At 43.3% G+C, this 23437-nt stretch overlaps 2 protein-coding genes across 7 annotated transcripts in view; one reads left to right on the top strand and one right to left on the bottom strand.

The window, feature by feature from the left end:
- Positions 1–530: 530 nt before the first annotated feature.
- pgap3 (post-GPI attachment to proteins phospholipase 3) lies at positions 531–22871 on the bottom strand. Of its 6 annotated transcripts, none has more exons than XM_048614652.1 (8): positions 22843–22871; positions 22132–22229; positions 21708–21860; positions 14768–14830; positions 14602–14663; positions 13022–13158; positions 9672–9876; positions 531–2598 (listed from the first exon to the last, which is right to left on the bottom strand). In XM_048614652.1, exons 1-8 carry the CDS (start codon positions 22844–22846, stop codon positions 2550–2552), a joined length of 771 nt encoding a protein of 256 aa, XP_048470609.1. In that variant the 5' UTR covers positions 22847–22871; the 3' UTR covers positions 531–2549. The 6 variants fall into 6 exon arrangements, 5 of the variants coding, with proteins under 5 accessions (XP_048470609.1, XP_020385544.1, XP_048470608.1 ...); XM_020529955.2 differs by having other exon boundaries at positions 22527–22864; XM_048614651.1 differs by having other exon boundaries at positions 22710–22864.
- Positions 22872–23104: 233 nt separating this feature from the next.
- The window catches only part of LOC109930473 (receptor tyrosine-protein kinase erbB-2-like), a 59961-nt gene continuing 59628 nt past the window's right edge, over positions 23105–23437 (top strand). Inside the window, exon 1 of the mRNA XM_048614687.1 lies at positions 23105–23203. Within this exon, the coding sequence (XP_048470644.1) occupies positions 23149–23203 (55 nt within the window). The 5' untranslated portion in view covers positions 23105–23148. The remainder of the gene's footprint in view (positions 23204–23437) is intronic.

The following is a 23437-nucleotide window of genomic DNA, read 5'->3' as shown; positions in this document are numbered from 1 at the left end:
CACAGCTGTTCCTGAAATCTGGCTCTAGGTTTGTGCAATGATTTGGTATTGCTCTAAGTGTATGTGTGACACCGTGCTTGCTTATAATGTTGACTCACCTAATTGCAGTGTTTCGGGTTTTTTCAACTTTTGTTTAAAGACATTGTGATAAAACATCTCAAAATAAATCACTAATAAACACAAAACTAAACTATTATTCTGTTCAGAGGATTTGTGCTTAAGAATTAAGGGTCAGATCATAAATAATAATCTCAAGAAAAATAACTCCTCTTTACAATGGGAAAGAAAGGACTGTGTAAAACATTAATAAACACTGGATTGCATTAAATACTAGGAAATACTGAACAAGACAATGATAAACTCCAGGGAATACAACACTGGAGTGAGAGGAACACCAGAGAATGCAGAGCAAGACCAGTATTTACTGCTCATCCCAAGTTCCCATGGCAAGGTGATGACTTCTAAGCACAATTTTCATGTGATAATGCTCCTATAAGCTGTTATGTTAGGAGTTCTGAGATACTGACAGATTTATTTTAAAAATGTATTTCTTTATTCAAAATTATCTCTGACATTCAGTGGATGGATTTAACCACTCAATTCAATGATTGCAGGGTGCCTGGCGAATCCATTAAACAGGAGAAAGCTCTAATAAATAATTGTAGCTCTAACCTTTGCACCAGTCTTGTGGCCAACTTCAGCCATCACTTCCCACCAACATCAAGCTCAAAAATCAAACAGCACTAGGATACATGCCAACACGTTTATATTGAAAACACTAGCTTTCAAAGCTCTGCTCCTTCCTCAGGTTAACGTGAGCAAAGCTTCGAAAGCTAACATTTTCAAATAAACTTGTTGGGCTATAACCCGGTGTCATGTAATTTTTGACCGAGTCCACCCCAGTCCGACACCAGCACCTCCACATCAGAACAACACCAAAACAGCACCCAAGACAGGAGTGAGGGATAGGAGCAGGGAGGAGCAATCTTGCTGCTACAGGTGTGCACAGGATTACAATGACGTCAAAACAGCAAATTCAGTGGATGAATGTGGTGTGAGGGGCATTTTCTAGGCTGATTGAAACTGAGTAAAGAATGAATGAAGCCCCCACTCCCTCCTCCAGTCCTTCTTTCCTCCCATGACCTCACTGCCACCCCTTCCTAACCTTTCCCCCCACCCTCCACAGGCTCCATCTCATCCCCAGAAACAGTCATGGGCGAAAATGAAAATAAAAGGTCAGGCTGCTCCAGTGTTTTCTGCCACTTGGTGGCAGAGCTGAGAAGAGAAACACAATCTTCCTTAGTTTCAGCAAGTGCAGTTAGGATAACCAATATCTCCAATAAAACCATCTCCCCAATGGTTCCAATCAAAAATAAACATGCGGCAGCATTGGGTCAGGGGTTGGCTATTTGGCCCAATGTCTCTATGCCAACTCTCTAGAACAGAAGCATAGCCAGTCCTACTCTCTTCCCCTTTCCCCAAATTCTTCTGCTTGTAGAAACAGTTTCCTTTTTTAATTTCTGTATTTTCAATTGTGGACTGAAATGAGAAAAGAATTGTTTTAAAAACCAACAACTATGGAAGGGATTGCTGCACGGTGCTGACAATTAATCCAAGTGGAATGAACACTGCTACTTGTTCAGGTGGTGCAGAAAGTTTAGTAACTTCACAGACCAAAGGCCGTGCCTGCCAACAAGGTCATTGTCTCCCAGGAAGCTGAACAGCTGGTGGGTGTCAACATTATGGCCAAAGGCCTTCAGACCTCTGGAAGGGTGGTGGTGTCTTTCTCACTATAGTAAAAGAAGAATTAAAGCCTGAAGAAAGCCAGTTTGTTTTCCCTCACAGTTGCTGTAAACTGTGGCTTCTAACCAATAGCTAAAGGACTTGGCAATTTGTGAACTAGTTACTCTGTACCTTCTATGAGGAAGTAATAAATTCCTTGAGAGACTGAGAAACAGCAAATCCTGACAAGCAAAAGTATCATCGCAGCGAACCATGTGGACAGACACTATTGAAATGCCTTCTCAGTTTTTCCTTCCACTCATAGCACCAATTCTTTTTGTTCGGCTGTGTGCGTGCCCGGTGAATTTTATAAGGGGGCAAGAGTTTTAATTAGCAGAAGTATATGTCCACAGTTCATATTTGTTTATCTGTAGCTGGAATCTATTTGTAATAAATAACAATAATAAATAATAAATCTGGTCTGTGTTTTCTGTTAAACAGGGTCTAAAAAGGCAGGTAAGTTGGAAAATTCTGTTATTTTGATAAAAACTTAACTTTTGTGATAACTCCAGGAACAGCAGGGTTTGTTTTCCAGCACGTCACCTCAGTGAGATGTGACCTTTGTTTCAGAGTTCTGAGCCTCGAATAAATCTTAGATTCTTGCATTAGCATGTCAGGTTTCTGTGTCAGTGATAAACCAACATATTTAGCAGAAAATCCCAATGTGAACAGTGCAAAGTCCATGCAGGTAAGTGTTGACATGGGCATTACAGTGAGACACAGTCTCTCACATTCACATTCAGATGCAGCAGCTCATAGGCAAGTACTTATTCAGTTTTCACATCGAGGAGGTGCCGACTATCATCAATCAGAAAGCTGGGAGAAAACAAAAAGAGAGACAGACAGAGTTAATGTAATCACATAACTGCAGGCCTCACTAAAATAAAGCATCATCTTCATGTCTTCAATGTAAAACTTCTACAATAAGCAGTTTAGACCAGTCATCTAACACCAGAATACATCTGTCAGCAAAATGGAAGACTGGTTACACATACATTTATCACGGCAAGTGATGTGATCATGTAGAGAGTGCCGAGTCCCAATAACAGATTCACAGAGACTGAGGGGGACTGGTGTTCAGTATCAGGGTCTCAGAGGGGGTCAGCCATTGCCTTCATTCGGATCTCCACCACCTATGACATGAGCCTACAATGTGGAAGCTGCAGTCTGACCTCCTAAAATTACAGATTTGATTTCTTGGACCCTGAGATTTGAATTGTTTAGCATATTTTAATGAGTCTACGAACACAGGACTTCAGCAAATTCAAAATGTCCTGCCTTCTGGTCTTTGTACTCTATTGTATTGAGAGAAGAGAGACTTTAGTTAATAGACTTTAGGTCTTATATACGGATATATGAATTGGAAGCAGAATTAAGTAACTTGGTCCCTCAAGCCTGCTCCATTCAATAAATTCACAGTTGGTCTAGTTTCGAATGTCACAGTTTGAGCCATCCCCAATAATCTTTGACTTCCCTAAACAAGAATTTATCCACCTCTGCTTTAAAATTATTCAATGACCTGTCTCCAATGCTTTCTGATGTGGAGAGTTCCAGAGTTGTATAACCCTCTGAGAAATACTTTGTCCTGCAAAGGTGATTCCTCATTCTAAAACAGGGCTCCCTTATGGGTCTAGGCCCGAAATGTCAGCTTTCCTGCTCCTCTGATGCTGCTTGGCCTGCTGTGTTCATCTAGCTCTACACCTTGTTATCTCCCTTGTTCTGGACTGACCCACTAGAGGAAACATCTGTTCCACATCCACCTCATTAAGACCATTCAGGATCTTAATTTCTTCAATCAAGTCACCCCTCACATTTCTAAATCCCAATGGAAATAAGCCCAGCGTGTCTAACTTTTCCTCAGACAACGCAGTCATTCCAAGGACCATTCTAGTAAACCTCCACTGAACCACTTCCAATGCATTTACGCCCTTCCCTAAATAAGGAGCCCCAAACCGAGCACAGTATGAGAGACACGGTCTAACCAACGCCCTCTATCGCTGAAGGACAATGTTTACTTTTATATTCAGGTCTTCTCATAAAGGTAGAATTTTGTAAATCTTGAGTAAATGCTACACTTGTAAGCTAACATTGTAACTGCAGCACTGGAACAACTAGATCTCTTTGCTCCTTAGAATTCTGCAGTTATTCTCCATTCAAGTAAACATTCTGCCAATTTCACATTTTCCCACACTACATTTCATCTGCCAGACGTTTTGCCCAGTCAATCTATATGCACCTCTAGTCTCATGTCATCCTCACAGCATGCTTTCCTAGCTACCTTCATGTCATCTTCAAATTTAGCCACTGAGCCTTCACTCCCCTCATTAAGTCATTGATATAAGTTGTAAAGCCTGCAGGACACACCCCAATAAGATTGCATTTGTTGCATCCTGTCAAATCAGAAAAAAACAAAAACAACATTTATATGTACTATTGTCTGCCAGCCAGCCAACGAATCTTCTGTCCATGCTACTGTTACACCCTCACATCAGGTATTTCTACTTTGCAAATAACCTTTCATGTGGCATCTTCTCAAATGCCTTCTGCAAGTTCAAGAACAATGTGTCAGTGGACTCTCCTTTATCCACAGTTACTATTTCAAAGAACTTCAATTAATTTCTTCCTCAAAACATGCTGACTCTTCCTGACTATCCTGAGGATTTTTTTCCCCCCAAATGCCCAGTTACAGCTTCCCTAAATGATTAATTCTAATATGTTCCCCAAAACAAGATGTCAAGCTAAGTGGTGTATGGTTTCTGGTTTACTGCCTCCTTTCCTTATTGAATAAAGGGATTCTATTTCCCATTTTCTAGCTGATGAAATTTTCCAGAATCTAGTAACTTTTGAAAAATTGACACCAGTGTGTCTACTCCTCAGTAGCCACCTCTTTTGAGGCATTAGGAAGAAGTGCACCAAGACCAAGGGACTTGTCAGCCTACAGCAACAACAGTTTGCTCTGAGATAGTCAGAACTGCAGATGATGTAGAATCCGAGACAACAAGGTGCAGGGCTGGATGAACACAGCAGGCCAAGCAGCATCATAGGAGCAGGAAGGCTTTTAAGACGTTTCGGGCCTAGACCCTTCATCAGAAATGGGGGAGGGGAAGGGGGTTCTGAAATAAATAGGGAGAGAGGGGGAGGCGGATAGAAGATGGATAGAGGACAAGATAGGTCGAGAGGAAACAGACAGGTCAAAGAGGCGGGGATGGAGCCAGTAAAGGTGAGTGTAGGTGGGGAGGTAGGGAGGAGATAGGTCAGTCCAGGGAGGACGGACAGGTCAAGGGGGCGGGATGAGGTTAGTAGGTAGGAGATGGGGGTGCGGCTTGAGGTGGGAGGAAGGACAGGTTAGGGAGGCGGGGACGAGCTGGACTGGTTTTGGGATGTGGTAGGAGGCGGCTGCTTGGCCTGTTGTGTTCATCCAGCTCTACACCTTGTTATCACAGTTTGCTCAGTATCACTTTTCTAATGATTATAATTTCATCAAGTCCCTCCCTTCAACCTCTTTTACAGCTGTTACTGGGTTGTTTAATATCCTCTATAGTGGAGACAAACAGCAAAGTATTTCTTTATTTCATTCACCATTTCCTTATTTTCCACTGTTGACTCCCCATTCTCACTCTCTAGCAGATCACCACTCAACATTTTTCTTTATATACCTGCAGAAACTCTTGCTATCTGTTTTCACGTTTCTAGTTAGCGTCCTCTCACATGCTCTTTCTTCCTTGTGACTTCACCCTTTAGTCATTTTCTTTTCTTTACATTGTGACAAATCTTCTGACCCATCACTCATCTTCATGGAATTAAGCTTTTTCCCTTAAAATTAGATGCTTTCCCCAACTTCTTTAGTTAGCCATTGATGGTTGTTCCTCCCTCCAGAATTTTTCTTTACTGTAGGAATGTATCTAATCTTGACCGCTCTGCAATATACCCTAAAAGCCTGCCACTACCTCTTTATTGATCCATCTCTTAGCCCTGTATCCAAGTTCACTTCAGCTAGCTCAGCTCCCAAGTCCATGTAGTTGTCTTGATTTAAGTTTAAAATATTGATCTTTGGTACACTGATTTTTTTAAAGACTAGATCTAAAATTCACTTCGTATTGTGGTCGCTGTTGTCCAGAAATGCCTTTACACTGAGGTCATTAATTAATCCTGTTTCATTAAACAACAACAATTTTAACATAATCTGCTCTGATTGGTTCAAGAATGTGATACTCTAAGGACCTACCTTAAAAGCACTATAAACTCCTCATCCAGGCTATGACGGCCAAGCTGTTTTTTCCAGTGTATACTTAGATTAAAATCATCCATGATTATTGCCACCCTCTTATCACAAACATCCAATATTACTTCCTGTATACTTTGCCCTGTGTATTGGTAACAGTTGGGGGTGCTTGTAGACCTCTACCACTGGCGATTTATTTCCCCAACTATTCCTAATCATCACCCAAAACCAATTCTACACCCTGACCTTCTGAACCACGGTCTTCTTAAACTATTGCACAAATACCAGCCCCAATTGACAGCCCTTTTTAGTGAAGGTGAAAGGATTTGATAGTTTCTCCTGGCTTACTCTGTTTCCACTGGGAGAAGAGCCAATAAATAAAGGGACATGGATTTAAGATAATTGGCAAAAGGACCAGAGGGGAGAGGAGGAAACTTTCTAGAAGGAGTTTTATAGTTAAAAAAGTGAAAGGAAATACATGAAGGAGAGATTGTTTTACACACAGAGCTCGTGGGAGAGGCCCGTCCTCGTGTTTGCTCAGCGGCTCTGGAGAGAGATTTTCTTTGTTTATCCAGAGATTTGAAAACTGATGGATAGAGGACTCCAGGAGGAAGCTTTTTGTCAGTTGACGAGAATTTCAGCTAAGTGCTTGATTTTTTTTTTAAAGTTTTAATTTTTAAAAATTTTTTTTGCATTAAGATTAAAATCTGTAAGGAAGGGTAGTTTTTAATATAGAAGCTGCTTTTAAGATCATCTTCTTTTTAGGCTTAATGCCACTGAGGATATTCAAGAAACAAGATGTGATGGTTAGTCGATTTAGAGAGGTGGTTATACAGCAGGATCAGACAGATATATGGGCAACTGTCACGAAAGGTAAGAAGCTAATTCAAAAGTCTCCTATGGATATTCCTCCCTCAAACAGATATTCAGTTTTAGATACTGTTGAAGGGTTAGTCTCTTCAAAGGAAAATAGAAGTGGCTGTTCGAGCTTGGGCACTAAGAATGAATCTTATGTTGAGCAGGGCTTGTTAAGATGTAAAAGAATAATTGTTATGGGGGCTCTCCTGAGGGGTGCAGACAGGGGATTCTGCAGCAGTTAGTGTGAATCTACGATAGTATGTTGCCTTCCTGGTGCCAAGGTTAAGGAGTTCTCAAAATTCTTGAAGCTCAAGCACATTGTCAAAGGGGACAGTGAGAAGCTGGAAGTTGTTGTACACATTGGTAAGAACGCAATAGTTAGAGAAAGGGTTAAGCCTTTGGAGAGTGAATATAAGAAGTTAGGTAGAACTCAAAAAGGCTGATCCTCAAAGGTAATGTCTGGTTTATTCCTGGTGCCACATACTACTAAGTAGGAATAAAAAGATATGGAAGATAAATCAATGGCTGACGCGATGGTGCAATGTGCAAGGATTCCGATTGTTGGATCATTGGGATCTCTTCTGGGGCAGAAAATACTGTTCAAAAGGGATAAATTCCACCTGAACTGGAAAGGGATCGACATCCTGGCAGGAAGATTAGCTAGTTCTATTTTGGAATACATTTCTACAGTAAAGAAAAATTCTGATGGGAGGAACCACCATCCATGGTTAACTGAAGTAGTTGGGGAAAGCATCAAAAAAAAGGGAAAAAAACTTCTAATTCCGTGAAGAGGAGTGGTAGTCAGATGACTTGTCAGAATATAAAGCACTTTTAAACTAGTAGAGAGTGGGGATGGAGGTTCCTAAATAGCAATATAAATAGAAAGATAGAGGAGGATGGTTCTGAATCAAAAGTTCATTAGAAAAGACAGTCAAGAGCAAGTTAGAGAATGAAGCAACTCTGAAGAATCAACCTACATTTATTTCGATGCAAGGGATCTTACAGGTAAGGCAGATGAACGCAGGGCACGTATGGGACTTGGACATCATAGCTATTACAGAAACTTAGCTGATGGAAGGATAGGAGTGACAGAAGAGGAAGTTCTGCAAGTCTTAGAATACATAATGATGCATAAATCTCTGGGACCTGATCAAGTGTATCTCAGGACATGTGGGAAGTTAGAGAGGAAACTGTGGGGCCCCTAGCAGAAATATTTGTATCATCCATAAGCACAGGTGAGGTGTCGGAGGGTGGCTAATGTTGGGCCTTTATTTAAGAAAGGCTGTAAGGAGAAGCCTGGGAACTATAGACCTGTGAGCCTGACATTGGTGTGGGTGAGTTGTTGGAGGTAATTTTGCAAGATAGGATTTACATGTATTTGGAGAGGCAAGGAATGATTAAAGATATCAGCATGGTTTTGTGCAGAGGAAATAGCATCTCACAAACTTGATTGGTTACTTCCTCAAAAAAAAACTCAAAGATTGATGAAAACACAACAGAAGACATTGCTTACATGGACCTTAGTAAAGAGTTTGATAAGGTTCGGCATAGTAGATTAATTAGTAAAGTTAGATCACATGGGATTCAGGGTGAGCTTGCCAACTGGATACAAAATTGGCTTAAAAGGGGGAGACAGAAGATGGTGGTGGAGGGTTGTTTCTCGACTGGAGGCCTGTGACTAGTGGTGTTCCACAGGGATTGGTATTGGGTCCATTTTCGTTTGTCATTTATATAAAACAATTTGGATGAGAATATAGGAGGCATGATTAGTAAGTGTGCAGATGACACCACAATTGGTGGCAATTGACAGTGAAGGTTTTTAAAAAAAAAAAAAAAAATCAAAGGAGGAGATCTTGATCAATTGGGTCAATGGGCTGAAAAGTGACAGATGGAGTTTAATTTGGATAAATGTGAGGTATTGAACTTTGGTAATACAAACAACAGCAGGAGTTACACAATTATCAGTAGGGCCCTGGGTAAGTGTTGTGGAACAGAGACCTAGGGGTTCAAGTACATAATTCTTTGAAACATGTGTCACAGGTGCTTAGGAAGGCATTTATCATGCTTGCTCTGATCTTTAAGTTCAGGAGTTGGGACATCATGTTAAGGTTGTATAGGACTTTGGTGAGGCCTCTTCTGGTCGCTCTGCTAATAGGAAGGATATTTTTAAACTGGACAGGGTTCAGAAAAGATTTACCAGGATGTTGCTGAGAATGGAGGGGTTGAGTTATAAAATAGCCTGGGACATTTTTCCACTGGAGTGGAGGAGGTTGAGGGAGTGACCTTAAAAAGAAGTTTATAAGATCACGAGGAGCATAGATAAGGTGAATAGCAAGTGTCTTTTCCCTAAGGTGGGAAAGTCCAAAGCTAGGGGGGCATATTTTTAGGGCAAGAGGAAAAAGTTTTCAAAAGGATGTGAGGGCAACATTTTTACAGAGTGGTTCGTGTGTGGAATGAACTACCAAAAGGAAGTGGTGGATGCAGGTAATTACAACTTTTAAAAAGACATTTGGATAAGTTCATGAATAGGAAATGTTTGGAGGGATATGGGCCAAACACAGGCAGGTGGGACTAGTTTAGTTTGGGAAAATGGTCGCCATTGACTGGTTGGACCCAAGGGTCTGTTTCTGTGCTTATGACCGAGTTGCTAAATATCTGATAAGATTTTTCAGGGATGAGGGGCAAAAGCCAGGTGGAGTGGGACTAACTGGATAACTTGATGGAGGAGAAAGCAAAGCCACAATGAACAGCACGACGCCCTCCTGAGCTAAGACAGCCACAGAGTAGACAGTAAATCTCAGTCACTGACCTGTAAAAGAGGAATGGCACAGGGATGGTGCTGAAGTGCCAGACTGCATGAGCATCAAACACCCACAGCAATGGAGGGAAGTCCAGGAGCTCAAGCAAAGCCAGTCCATGCAGCATCACAACAACCACCATACACTTCCACACATAGGGGAGGTGACATCTGTTCCAGAGGCACCAGCTGAGCCACCACAGGAGATTAATCATTCCTGAAACCAGACAGTCAGGTGCATATGCATGAAAACGTGAAAACAGAGCAGGAATCAGACATACAATTCAAGTCTGCTCCTCCCTTCTGGAATACCCTGGCTGGACTTTTACTTCAATCCTACTCACCCAACCAATTCCCACATCTTCTGACTATAGAATCCAAAAAATTATCGATCTTAAATCTTGAACATACCCAACAATGAACCTCCAGAGACTTCTGAAGTAAACAATACCATTGATTCAGCATTCGCTGCCTAAACCTTTTTTATCAAATGATTTGCAGATGACACCAAAATCGGAGGTGTACTGGACAGAAAAGGAGGAGGTTATCTCAGAGCATACAGCATCTTGACCAAATGGGCCAATGGACCGAGGAGTGGCAGATGGAGTTTAATTTAATTTTTTTTAAAAATTGCGATAAATGTGAGGTGCTGCATTTTGGAAAGGCAAGTCAGGGGAGGACTTACACACTTAATGGTAAGGTCCTGGGGAGTGTTGCTGAACAAAGAGACCTTGGTGTGTAGGTTCAAATTCCTTGAAAGTGGAGTCATGAGTAGATAGGATAGCGAAGGCGGTGTTTGTTACGCTTGCCTTTGCTGGTCAGTGCATTGAGTACAGGGGTTGGGAGGTCATGTTGTGACTGTACAGGACATTGGTTAGGCTACTTTTGGAATACTGCATGCAATTCTGGTCTCCCTGCTATAGGAAGGATTTTGTGAAACTTGAAAGGGTTCAGGAAAGATTTACAAGGATATTGCCAGGGTCAAGTTGGAGGGAGAGGCTGAATAGTCTGGGGCTATTTTCCCTGGAGTGTCAGAGGCTGCAGGGTGATCTTAGAGTTTTAGAAGATCATGAGGGGCATGGATAGGGTGACTAGCCAAAGTCTTTTCCCTGGAGTGGGGAGTCCAAAACTAGCAGGCATAAGTCTAAGGTGAAGGGAAAGATTTAAGCGGCCTAAGGAGTAACCTTTTCACAAAGGGTGGCACGTGTATGGAATGAACTACTAAAGGATGTAAAGGAGGGTGGTACAATTACAACACTTAAAAGGCAGCTGGATAGGTATATGAATAGGAAGGGCTTAGAGGGATATGGGCCAAATGCTGGCAAATGGGACTAGATTAATTTAGGAAAATCTGGTCAGCATGGACGAATTGGACTGAAGGGTCTGATTCCATGCTGTACATCTGAGTCTATGACACAAAGCTGGCTGGAGGGTGAACAGTGATAAGGATGCAGAGATACTTCTGAGAGATTTGAATAAGTTGAGTGAGTGGGCAAATGCATGGCAGATGCAGTATAATGTGGATAAATGTGGTGTTATCCACTTTGGTAGCAAATGCAGGAAGGCAGATTATTACCTGCATGCTTATAAACAAAGGCGAATGTGCACGACACCCGAGTGTCCTTATATACCTGTCGCTGAAGGGAACTGTGCAGGTGGTGGAGGAGGCAAATGGTTTGACTGTCTTCAAAAAGAGAGAGGATTCAGGTACAGGAGCAGAGATGACTTGCTGCAATTATACAGGGCCTTGGTGAGACCACACCTGGAATACTAGTGTAGTTTTGTCCTGCTTATCTGAAGTAGTATGTTTTTACAATGGAGGGAGTGCAACAACAGATTCCTGGATGCAGGAAGCATGTTCCCAGTCATAGGGAATCCAGAACCAGGGGGTCACAGTCTCAGGAAACAGGGTCAGCCAGAAGACAGAGGAGGAGAAGTAGCTTCATACAGAGTGGGGAGCCTGTGGATTTCACTAACATGGAAAGCAGTCAAGGTCAACACATTATATGATTTAAAGAGAAGTTGGATACAGCACTTGGGGCTACAGGGATCAAGTGACACGGGCGGGAGTGGGAACATGTTTATTGAGTTGGATGATCAGCCACATTCATGATGAACGGCAGAGCAGACCAGAGGGCTGAAGCACTTACTTCTGCTCCTATGTTTCATATCTGTCCTAAATGCATCTTCACTCGCTCACTTTCCTGGAAACTTCTCCTACATCAGGGGTCAGTGTTGGGAAATCAAACATCAAGCAAACTTGCTCCACTCAAACTGAAAGTAAGTTCGCTCTACACTTTCCCCATCAAAAGATGGGGTTTTGTTTGGATAAATGTGAGGTATTGCATTTTGGTAATACGAACAAGGACAGGACTTATACAATTAATGGGCCCTGGGTAGTACTGTAGAACGGAGAGACCTCTGTGATTAAGGTATCATTTAGCATGCTTACCTTCATCACTTGGACTTTTGAATATAGGAGTTGGGAGGTCATGTTGACGTTGGATAGGACTTCTGTACTACTGCATGTAGTTCTGGTTTCCCTGCTATAAGGAAGGATATTATTAAACTGGAGAGTGTTCAGAAAAGTTTTACCAGGATGTTGCTGGGAATGGAGGGTTTGAGGTATAAAAATAGACTGGATAGGCTGGGACATTTTTCAGGGAGCATAGGAGGTTGAGGGGTGACCTTATAGACGTTTATAAAATTATGAGGGGCATAGATAAGGCGAATAACAAGTATCTTTTCCCTAGGGTGAAGCAGTTCAAAAGTAGGGGACATTTTTAAAAGTGAGAGGAGAAAGATTTAAAAGGAAAAGGACATGAGGTGCATCTTTGTTGTTTAAAGCCACAGCATGGTTCGTGTGGAATGAACTGCCAGAGAAAGTGGCGGATGAAAGTACATTTACAAAGATATTTAATTTAAAAGACATTTGGATAAGTTCATGAATAGGAAGGTTTAGAGGGATAGGAGCCAAATGCAGGCAGGTGGGATGAGTTTAGTTTGGGAACATAGTCAGCATAGACTGGTTGGATCGAAGGATCTTTTTCCATGTTGTATGACTTTGAGAGTCCCAGACAGGGACAGAACAGGATTAAATACTGAATAAAGCTCCCCTTACTCTTAAACAGCTAGTTAAACTTTTTCTACTCTTTTGAATTGCTAGCAAAACTCCCTCTACACTGTCTCCATCAAACACTCCCAGGACAGATAGCACAGGGTTCACTACAGAGTAAATGTCTTGGTACTCAAACAAACAGTCTGCCTGAATTTAAACCCAGAGATAAAAAAACATTACTACTTTAAACATATTCTTACTGAAGTAAGGAAATAGGATAGACTCCTGTCAGCGCCTCACTTACCTATCAAGACATTGGCAGCCATGTTGTACCCATAATCAAAACGCACAAAGGTGAGGTACCAGATGTGACATGTGAACAATCCAATGAGTAGGACCCCAAAAATACTGGCTGTCCAAGGGTGAGTCAAGCCCATGGTCCTGGAGAACGAACGGAGCCAAATGTGACATGGCAACATTCAGCAGATACTGCGGGTGAAGAATATACTACATAGAGAACCAAACAGCATGGGGTCCCATTCTTGCAATGCCATTAATTGCAAATTCATTATAAAGTGCCCCGAAACACTTAATATGACTTGGGATAGTTGGATCGAGCACTGTTTATAGAATGATTAAAATAATAAAAAACCTCCTGAGATACCAACAGAAAGCACAAAACTTCTCAAACTCTACACCTCATGAGCTCTGCATACATTCCAAACATGGTCTTTCAAATTATTTTCAGCTTCTCTAACTCCCCCCTGACCTCATCTGTAGACAGGAAACAAAGACCAGATTTCAAGCATTTGGATGTTTTATCCCTTGGTCAATCATTAGTCACCGACCCAGGAGGTACAGCTTCAGGTGGCATCATGGCAGAGGTTGCTGAATGGAGCGTGTTGAGTGAATTTGTGGGCAGGTTTGGGAAGGTTGAAGCAGGAGGGGCTGGCTTTCAAAGAACACTGCCTCTAAGGGACAGCTGTGGTTCAAGTTAACTGGTCACACTCAGATAGCTAGACCCTGACCTGCTCTCATCTGCTGTTGGCTGGAACCTCAGCTTCTGCAGTAAAACAATAGCCAGCAATAACACGACATTCACTCTCAGCTCACTTATAAACATACCAACTGTCCCTCTGACATGATGCTCTCTTCATAAGAGATGAACTAACAATTCTCCTTCACCCCACCCCATATCATCAAGAAAGATCTTGTATTTCTATAGCACCGTTCACAACCACCAGGAAATCCAAAATGGTTTTACAGCCAAAGTACTTCTCAAGTATAGTCACTGTTTCCCTGTAGGAAACAGTCGCCAGTTTGCACACACAAGCTCTCAAACATTATGATATGGCCAGACAATCTGTCCAAATTACGTTAGTACAACACAGGAACAAGGCCTTTCGGCCCACTGAGTTAACTGTGCAGGACAGAGTGGAGAGCTCCCTTGCCTTTCATTGGAAGAGTGACGTGGGAACATTTACATCCATCTGAGGGGGCAGAGGGACCTCAGCTTAATGTCTCATCCAAAACAAACCACCTCTGACAGTGCAGCACGCCATCAGTACAGCTCTGGGACTGTCAACCTAGGACTTTTTGATCAAGTCGTGGATAGGGACTTGAACCCATAAATTTCTAAAGGTAGAGTGCTACCCACTGAGCCACAGCTGACACGAGCAGACGCTGGGTGAAGCCAGAGGCTGAAGGAGGCCATGTCTCTCTGACAGACAGTGTAAGAGTTGTTGTTGTTGAACGGCATGTAGACTCATTGTTCAAAACCTTGTCAAAAGGTTGAACACCAGTCAGGCTGAAATCAGCTGCTGCTGATGGTGAGAGGTCACTGACAGTGATGTAACACAGGGAATTTCAACAAGACAGACTCACCGGACACAGCACAGGTAGATGGAGTACAGCACCACTGATGAAGCACAGAAGTAATCCATTTTCTGCAAAATTAAAATTACAATAAAACCAATCCTGCTGGTTCTGTCTAAAACCATGATTGTTTGGTTGTAACTGAGGTTGCAGCCTCAGGAATCTGGCTACCTACCTCAGTTAGTGGAGTGTCACGTGTGTGGAATACGGTGGACCAAACCCAGGCATTGAGGGTGATCTACTAGAACAAAAAAGTTGTTGATCATTTGGATCATCACAAGGACATAAGAAATAGGAGATGGCCATTCAATGAGATCAAGGCTGATCTTGTATTTCAACACTATCACCTGCACTATCCTTGTTTTCCTCAGTGTTATCAATATCAAGAAATCAATCAACCTCAGTCTCGAACAAACTCCGTGACTGAGCCTCCACAACCCTCTGGGATAAAGGATTCCAAAGATTCATCACCCTCTTATTGAAGAAGTGCCTTCCCTTCTCAGTCATATAGTCTGCCTATTGTACAGAGACTGTGTCCCCGGTTCTAGAACCCCTGCCTCTCTGGGGGCAACATCCTTCTTGCATCTCCCGCCAGTTTGTTACAAGTTCCACAGAAGGCCCGAGCTTTTAATCCTTTGTGCTGTTGGTGGAGGGAACAGTTTAGGGGCCTTAAATACTGCACAAACACAACATGACATAGTGACATGTAGAGAGTGGACAAGGCACAGGCAGCCTCAACACAGCACACAGTACCAACCACGTAGCTCTGCCTCAGATGTCTATCCCATGATGGGAGGAAGATATTAACACCGACTCTGTGGGTAGGGAAGGAGTCAGCACAAATCTTCCAAGAATCACAAACATGGACGGCCATTCGACCAAATATGCCTGTTTGGTAGTTTGAAAGAGCCATCCAATTAATCTCAGTCCTTCGTTCTTTCCCCATGTTCTTAATTTTCCAATTCAAATCCAGTTTTCCTTTCAAAAGTTACTAACAAATTTGTTTCTAGTAGAATTTCAGACAGCACATTCCAGATCACAACAACTTGCTGTGTCAGGCAAATTTTCTGATGAAGGGTCTAGGTCCGAAACGTCAGCCTCTCTGCTCCTATGATGCTGCTTGGCCTGCTGTGTTCATCCAGCCCTGCACCTTGTTGTCTCAAATTCACATCACCCCTCTTTTTTTGTCAACTTTTCAAAATTCTGAGCTCATCTTGCTTCCAACTCCCACAGCCACCGTAAACAGTTTGTTCTTATCTACTCTATCAAGGTGGCACGCTGGCTCAGCGGTTAGCAATGCTGCCTCACAGCACCAGGGACCCGGGTTCGATTCCACCCTCTGGCGACTGTGTGGAGTTTGCACATTCTCCCCATGTCTGTGTGGGTTTCCTCCGGGTGCTCCAGTTTCCTCCCGAAGTCCAAAGATGCGCAGGCTAGGTGGATTGGCCATGCTAAGTTGCCCGTAGCATTCAGGGATATGTAGGTTAGGTACAGGAAATTAGGGAAATGGGTCTGGGTGGGATGCTCTTCAGAGGGGCGGTGTGGACTTGTTGGGTCGAATGGCTGTAGGGATTCTATGATGCAAAAACATAGTGACATATCATTTCGGAGCAGGTGTAGGCCATTCTGCCCCAAGCCTATTCCATCATTTGGAAAGATCATGGCTAATCTTAATGCGGCCTCAACTCCACTTTCCGGCTTTACACCAACAGTCTTCGACTCGCCTGTTGGGCAAGAATTTACTGTTTTAATGTTATAAAATGACCATACCTCCAATGCCCTATGAGTCCAATTACTCACTGAGAAAAAATTCTCATGTCAATCTTAAATGGGAGAGACCTTATTTTTAAACTCCTCTGTAGTTCTAGTTTGTCCCTCAAGGAGGAATATTATTTCCACATCCATCTCGTCAAGACAGATCAGGATGTTATATACTAAAATCAAGCCGTCCCTCACACATCTAAACTCCAGTGGAAATAAGCCCAGTCTGTCCTATCTTTTCTCAAAAGACAACCTGTTTTTTTTTCCCAGTATCAATCTAGTCAACCTTTCTGAATTATCTCCAACAATCTATAACCTTTCTTGAATAAGGAGACCAGACTGCACACAGTATGAGATGTAGTCTCATCACTACATTGTATAACTGACATATAACATGCTTACTTTTATGGAAAAGCTCAGGTCTGATATTTTTTATCCACAGCTGCTGCCAGACTTGCTGAGCTTTTCCTGATTTACAGCATCCACAATTCTTTTGGTTTTTATGCTTACTTTTATGTTCAATTCCTCTTGTAATAAAGAATAGCATTCCATTAGTCTCAATTACTTGCTGCACCTGCATGCTAACCCTGTGACTGATGCACTAGAAGACCTAAATCCCTCTGCATCCTGGAATTCTACAGTTGTATTCCTTTGAATACCTTCTGTTTTTTAAAAATCCTTCCTGCCAAAGTGAACAATTCCACATAATACTCCATTTGCCAGTTTCTTGCTCACTCAACTTACTTAAATCGATTGGAATCATATGACACTAAAGTATGTGGGAAAGTTAGTTGCCATGAAGAAACTTACAAATGGGCCAAAATTTGGCAGATGAAATTTAACATGGAGAAGTATGAGATTGTCCATTTTAGTCAGAGGAACAAAAAGGTAACTCATTATCTAAACAAAGAGAAACTTCAGGGTGCTTCAGTGCAGAGGGTTTCCTTGTACATGAACTGCAGAAAACTAGTATGCAGCAGGTAATAAGGAAGGCAAATGGAATTTAAGCATTTATTGCTAAAGGTACAGAGTAGAGAACTGTTGCTGCAACAAGGCATTAGAGAGATCGCATCTGGAGTATCACGTACAATTTACTCTTACTCGAGGATGGATGTAGTTGTATTGCAGACGGCTTTGGAGGAGGTTCTCTGGATTGATGTCAGAGATGAGGGGGTTGTATTCTGAAGAGAGATGGAGCAGTTTAGGCCTATAATCTCTGGAGTTTAGAAGGAGTGGAAATTTAATTCAATATAAAGATGCTAAAGGGCATTGAGAACATAGACAGAAAGGAAGAATCTTCATGTGGGGTAATCTAGATGAAAGATCACAGTTTTAAGATTAGGAGGAGCAGATTTAAAACAGATGAGGAGAAATTAGTTCTCACTCAGGGTCGTGAATCTGTGGTATTTACTCCCCCAGAGAGCAGTGGATGCCGAGACATTGAGTAAATTTGAGGAAGAGATAGAATTTTGATTAGTAATGGGTTGAAGAGTTATGAAGCAAAGGCAGGTAACTAGAGTGAAGGCCAAAATGAGATCAATCTTGATGGTGTCAAATGGTAGAGCAGGCTCGAGGGGCTGAATGGCCTACTCTTGTCCCTTGTTCTTATGTTCTCCTCACAGCATACTTTCACACTTATGTTTGTATCATCTGTAAAGTTAGCCAACATGCCTTTGCAATCCTCATTAGATCTTTTCTAAATACACCCATTCAGAGATATTACTACATAGCTCTGGCACTACCCACACTATAAGCCAAGCTCTTCTAGTACAGCTACAGCACTGCATACACAGGACAATGTGGAAAATTGCCCAGGTATGTCCTGTGCACAAAAAGCAGGACAAATCCAACCCAGCCAATTACAGTTCTATCAAACTACTCTTGATCATGAGTAAATTGATGAAAGGCATCTTTTTAACGGCGCTATTAAGCAGTACCTGCTCAGCAATAACCTGCCCAGTGACACCCTGTTTGGGTGCCACCAGGGCCTCTCAGCTCCTGACCTCATTGCAGCCTTGGTTCTAACATGGACAAAGGAGCTGAACTCCAGAGGTGAGGTAAGAGGGACAGCCCTTGAAATGAAGGCTGCATTTGACCAAGTGTGGCATCAAGAAGAGGCAGATTCTCCATTGGTTGAAGTTATCAGTGGCATAAAGGAAAATGTTAGTATCTGTTAGCAGGGAAATCATCTCAGCTCTAGGATATTTCTAAAGGAGTTACTCTGCGTAGATACTTTCCAATCAAGCTGGTCAGAAGTGTTTTTGCTCATCTGTGGAGCAAGGGAGAACTTGAACCCACACTTTAAGCACTGGCATAGAGGCATTGTGCCACAAGAGCCTTAGCTCCTCAGGATAGGGTAATAGAGCTAACCACCTTCAGCTGCTTCGCCAATGATCTTCCCTCCATCAGAAGTGGGGACATTTGCTGATGATTGCAAAATGCTCAGCACTATTCTTGACTCCTTGGCTACTGAAGCAGTCCATGTTCAAACACAAAGACATTGAACATATCCAGGCTTGGGCTGGTAAGTGGGAACTAGGATGTGTCACAGTGCCATGGAGCATCTCTAACAAGAAATAATCTAACCATTGCCCCTTCATATTCAGTGGTATTCTTAGATTACAAGAAGGGTAGGCAGATTGGTCAGATCTGTGGCAGATGGAATTTAACCCTGATAAATGAGAGGTGATGGTAACAAGACAAGGGAATACTCAATGAATGGCAGGACGCTAGGTAGGTCAGGGGATCAGACAGATATTGGGTGCTTTGACCACAGATCTGTGAAGACAGCAGGATAGGTTATTAGGGTAGTTAAAGCCAAGTACAGCATATTTGCCTTTTATCAGTTCTGGCATAGCTTATAAGAGAAGGGAAGCTATGGTGCAGCTGTACAGAACATTGGTTAGGCCACAGCTGGAGTACCGAATGCAGTTCTGGTCACCACACAATAGGAAGGATGTGATTGCACTGGAGTAGGTGCAGAGATGATTCATTACGATGTTGCCCCGGATGGAGCATTTCAGCAAAAAACACAGGCTGGATAAGAACAGCACCTTTTCTTTGCAGAAAAGAAGGCTGAGAGGAAGGAACCTGATGGAGGTCTAGAAGATTATGGAGGGCACATACAGGGTAGAAAGAAAGCAGCTGTTCCCTTTAGTTGAAGGGTCAATAACAAGGGCCCATAATTTTAAGGTGAAAGATACAAGATTTATTTAGATTTGAGGAAAATCTTGTTCAACCAGAGGTCAGTGGGAATCTGAAACACACTATATGGGAGGGTAGTTGAGGGTGGAAACTTCAACTTTTAAGAAGTAGTTGGATGACCGTGAAACATAACATTCAAGGCTGTGCCAAGTGCTGGGTAGTGGGTCTAGTGTGGATTTAGAGTATTTTTGTCGATGCAGACTTGATGGGCCAAAGGCCTCTTCTGTATGATTGTAACAGTATGTTAGAGGCTAGAAACTTGTAATGAGTACCTCATCTCCTCATTCCCCAAAGCCTATTCACCATCTACAAGGCATTAGACAGGAGTGTGATGGAATACTCCCCACTTGGATGGGTGCAGTGCCAAAAACACTCAAGAAGCTCGACACCATCCAGGACAACACAGCAGCTTGATTGATACCATATGTACAAGCATCCACTTCCTCCACCAGTGACACTCAGTAGCAACAGTGTGTACCATCTACAAGATGCACTATAGAAATTTATCGAATCTCCTCAGACAGTGCCTTACAAGCTCACGTATCTAGGAGGCCAAGAGGAGCAGATTAATGGAAAAACCACCACATGAAAGCTCCCCTCCAAACCACGCACCATCTTGGCTAGGATATACGGTACTGCTCATTCACTGTTCGTGGGTAAAAGTGCTGGAACTCCCTCCCTAATGGCATTGTGGGTATATTTTCAGTAGCAGTACTGTATATCCTAGCCAAGATGGTGCGTGGCTTGGAGGAGAACTTTCATGTGGTGGTATTTTCATTAATTTGCTCCTCTTGTCCTCCTGGATAAGAGTTGTGGGTTTGTAAGGCATGGTCTGAGGAGATTTAATAAATTTCTGTAGTGCATGTTGTAGATGGTTCAAGGAAGCAGCTCACCACTATCTTCTTCAGGGCAACAAGCGATGGGCAACTGTCATTCCATGAAATATTTATTTGCAAAACTGACCTACTGCTATCTACTGATCCATCCCTCATCTATAGCTCAGCTCTCATGCCCACACGGTTACCCTTAGTTATGTTTAAAATATAGTCTTATACTAACTTTTGCCTTTCGAACAGGACACAAAATTTAATCATATTATCATCATTGCTACCTCAGGGTTTACTGTGAGGTCATTAATTAGTGCTGCCACATTACATAGTCGCAAATCTAGTAGAACCTGTTCTCTGATAAGACCAAAACCTCTCACAGTATTCTAGATGTGGTCTCATCAACACCACACATAACTGGAGCGAAACAATCCTATTTTTATACCCTATTCACTTTGTAGTAAGCACCAATATTCCACTTGCCTTCCTAATGGTTTGCCATACTTGCATATATTTTTTGCTTCAACAACCAGGACACTCAGGACAGTTTTGAACAATTGAGTTCTGCAATCTCTCCCATTAGATAATCTGCTGTTTCTTTGTTCTTCCTGGACAAGTTCACATATTCACACATTACGGCTGCTGCATGATATTCAACATTTCTATCAAATCTGCTCTAAGGAGAACAGTGCCAGCATCTCCTAATTAACTAAATCCCTCACCCCTGGGAAAACAATCTAGTAAATCCCCTCTGCAAAAGTCCTTGACATCGTTCCCAAAGTGCGGTGGCCAGAATGGGACAAAATTCCAGCAGGGGTCAAACCTGTCACTGACAAAAATTTAGTATAATCTCTTCACACTTCAGTTCAAGATTGTAACTGGGAGAAACCTAAAAGGTACTAGTTAACTCCTTCATAAAGTCACTCAGATGTAAAGCAGCACCGTACAAGCTGGAGATGACTCAACACCCATCTCTCCTTGAAAACACCTTCACTTATGGGCAAAAATTTAAACTGTGAACAAGCCCCAGCTCCCAACTTCTCTGGAAAGCTACGCATGTGGTCACAGGAGGAGGCCAGGATAAATTCACGGTGATTTCCTTCCCTGTATCTCTAACAGGCTGTGTGAATATGTGAATAGCCCAAAAAATCTCATTCTTGAAGATCCATTGCACAGACAGAAGCCTGTATCCCATTTGTAAAAATGGTCAGGGAAATGAACCTTTTGAGGTATCAGTCTGCTTCCTGTTCTACAGTATCTCTTCACTGCACTGTCGAGAGACACCAACTCTTTTACAATAGCAGAGTTTAGTATTGTCGTTACCATGGCAAAGGAGATGCATGTATGGTACATAGGAGATTCTAGAGGCACTGCAGCCCGGTACCTGCCCAACATCACGTAGTTGGCCAGTCCATTCAGCATAGAGGCAAAGGCCGAGGCAGGTTCCTGGAAGAACAGAAATCGGTAGAAGGGCCACTGCAAAAAGAAAGAGAAGTACTAGTTAAAGTCGAGAAACAACCCAGCATCCTTAGCGAGGGTGGTGGTGGTGCTCAACAAATGGTCTTGAGAAGCATCAAGTTATGCGCAATACTTTTGTGAAGGGGCTCAGGGTCACACCAAAGGGGACACTGTAGGGTTCACAGCAAGGGTTCAGGGTCTTATTGGTTCCCAGGAATCTCAGATGCTGAATGCTCCAACCAAAGTCAGCATCAATTAATAATTTAAATTACTGCAGTACCCACATCACCTTGCCGTAAAATTGAGGCACTTTGTGTCCTTCCTGAATGTACAGTCCCACTGTCAGCCACATACAGTTGTATTGACAGTCGTCGGCACAGCTCCAACCTGCCAGTAGAAACAGACATGGTCAACATTCAAGCTACTTCTAACAAGCAACTCAACCACAAATAAATTCATTTCAGGGCCACTGCAGTAGTGAAAAGACAACTGTTGAATCAATGGGCAATGCCTCAGTCTGAGTAGAGACAGAAAAGGAAATTATTCTTGATCAAATGCCCACTCATTTTGTTGCAATGAAAGCAAAACAGACAGAAACCACACCTTGTTGACCGCGTGTGGGGCCCCGTGCCCCAGCGACAGTCAGGGTCTGTGGGGCTGTACCCTGGGGGAAGTGGCCCTTACCTGCTGCCATCATGTAGAGGGGCTGCAGTTTGTGGAAAACCCGCAGCCGGGCTCCAGTACAGTTGTGTCGCTCACACAGCTGGACGCAGTCGCGGTAATAGGGCTCCCGGTCCCCCTGGGAGCAGGAGGCCGCAGGCAGACCGAAAGCGGCCAGGCCCAAGCAGTAAAAGGCCAGAGCATTACCCCGCATCGTCAAGGCCGGCGGGAAACCCAAAGACCGACTCCTATGACAATCCAACCCACTGACTGTGTTACACCTTCATCATCCTCCAACACACTGACAGCAGGTAAACATGGTTCCGAACCCTTTCCGTACCCATTTACTTCGCTTTTCTCAGGTCCCACCCACACCAAGCCCCGCCTCTCCAAGCCCCGCCTCTCCTAGCCCCGCCCATACAAAAGCCCAACTCCTCCTTGCCCCAACCTCACAGCAAGCCCCGCCCTCATTCCGGGTCCCTCGCTCACACCCAGCCCCACCATTATTCTTCCCTTCCCCCCACCCCGACCAATCCAAAAGCCCCGCCCGCCATTTGTCCCCTCCACAACCATATGCCCCGCCCACCCCTGTGGCCCGCCCCGCTCCGCTCCGGCCGGAAGTGGAGCTCGCGCGGCCGGCGGGACGATGCGGCTCGCGGGGTTTCTCCTCCTCGCGGCGCTCGGTTTGGCCCAGAGGCAAGGTAAGGCCCGCGGTGGGATAAGGCCAGGGACAATGTTCCGGCGGTTAGGGGGGAGTTGGAAGCTAGTGCTGGGGACGGTGATCCAGACGTGGCCTCAGATTGTGTGTCGCTGCGGACAGGGGTGTTCCGGCTGTGAGGTATAGTCACTGCTCAATATCGACAGTGATCAGAAGCCCAGACGATCCTAATCTGTACAGGCCAAGTGTGAACCGAAAGGTGACACCTCCGGCAGTG

The sequence above is a fragment of the Rhincodon typus genome, chromosome 30 (assembly GCF_021869965.1).
Source record: "Rhincodon typus isolate 14 chromosome 30, sRhiTyp1.1, whole genome shotgun sequence".
Taxonomy (NCBI): domain Eukaryota; kingdom Metazoa; phylum Chordata; class Chondrichthyes; order Orectolobiformes; family Rhincodontidae; genus Rhincodon; species Rhincodon typus.
This window is presented reverse-complemented; position numbering and strand designations above follow the sequence as displayed.

Bases quoted from the DNA above. Each gene is read 5' to 3' on its own strand.
- pgap3 (XM_020529955.2), bottom strand. From the start codon at position 22,716: ATGCGGGGTAATGCTCTGGCCTTTTACTGCTTGGGCCTGGCCGCTTTC. The intron at 13,159-14,601 runs GTGAGTCTGTCT...TTCGTTCTCCAG, and splicing joins ATCTACCTGTGCTGTGTCCG to GACCATGGGCTTGACTCACC. The intron at 2,599-9,671 runs GTCAGTGACTGA...GTTTTCTCCCAG, and splicing joins GTGCCATTCCTCTTTTACAG to CTTTCTGATTGATGATAGTC.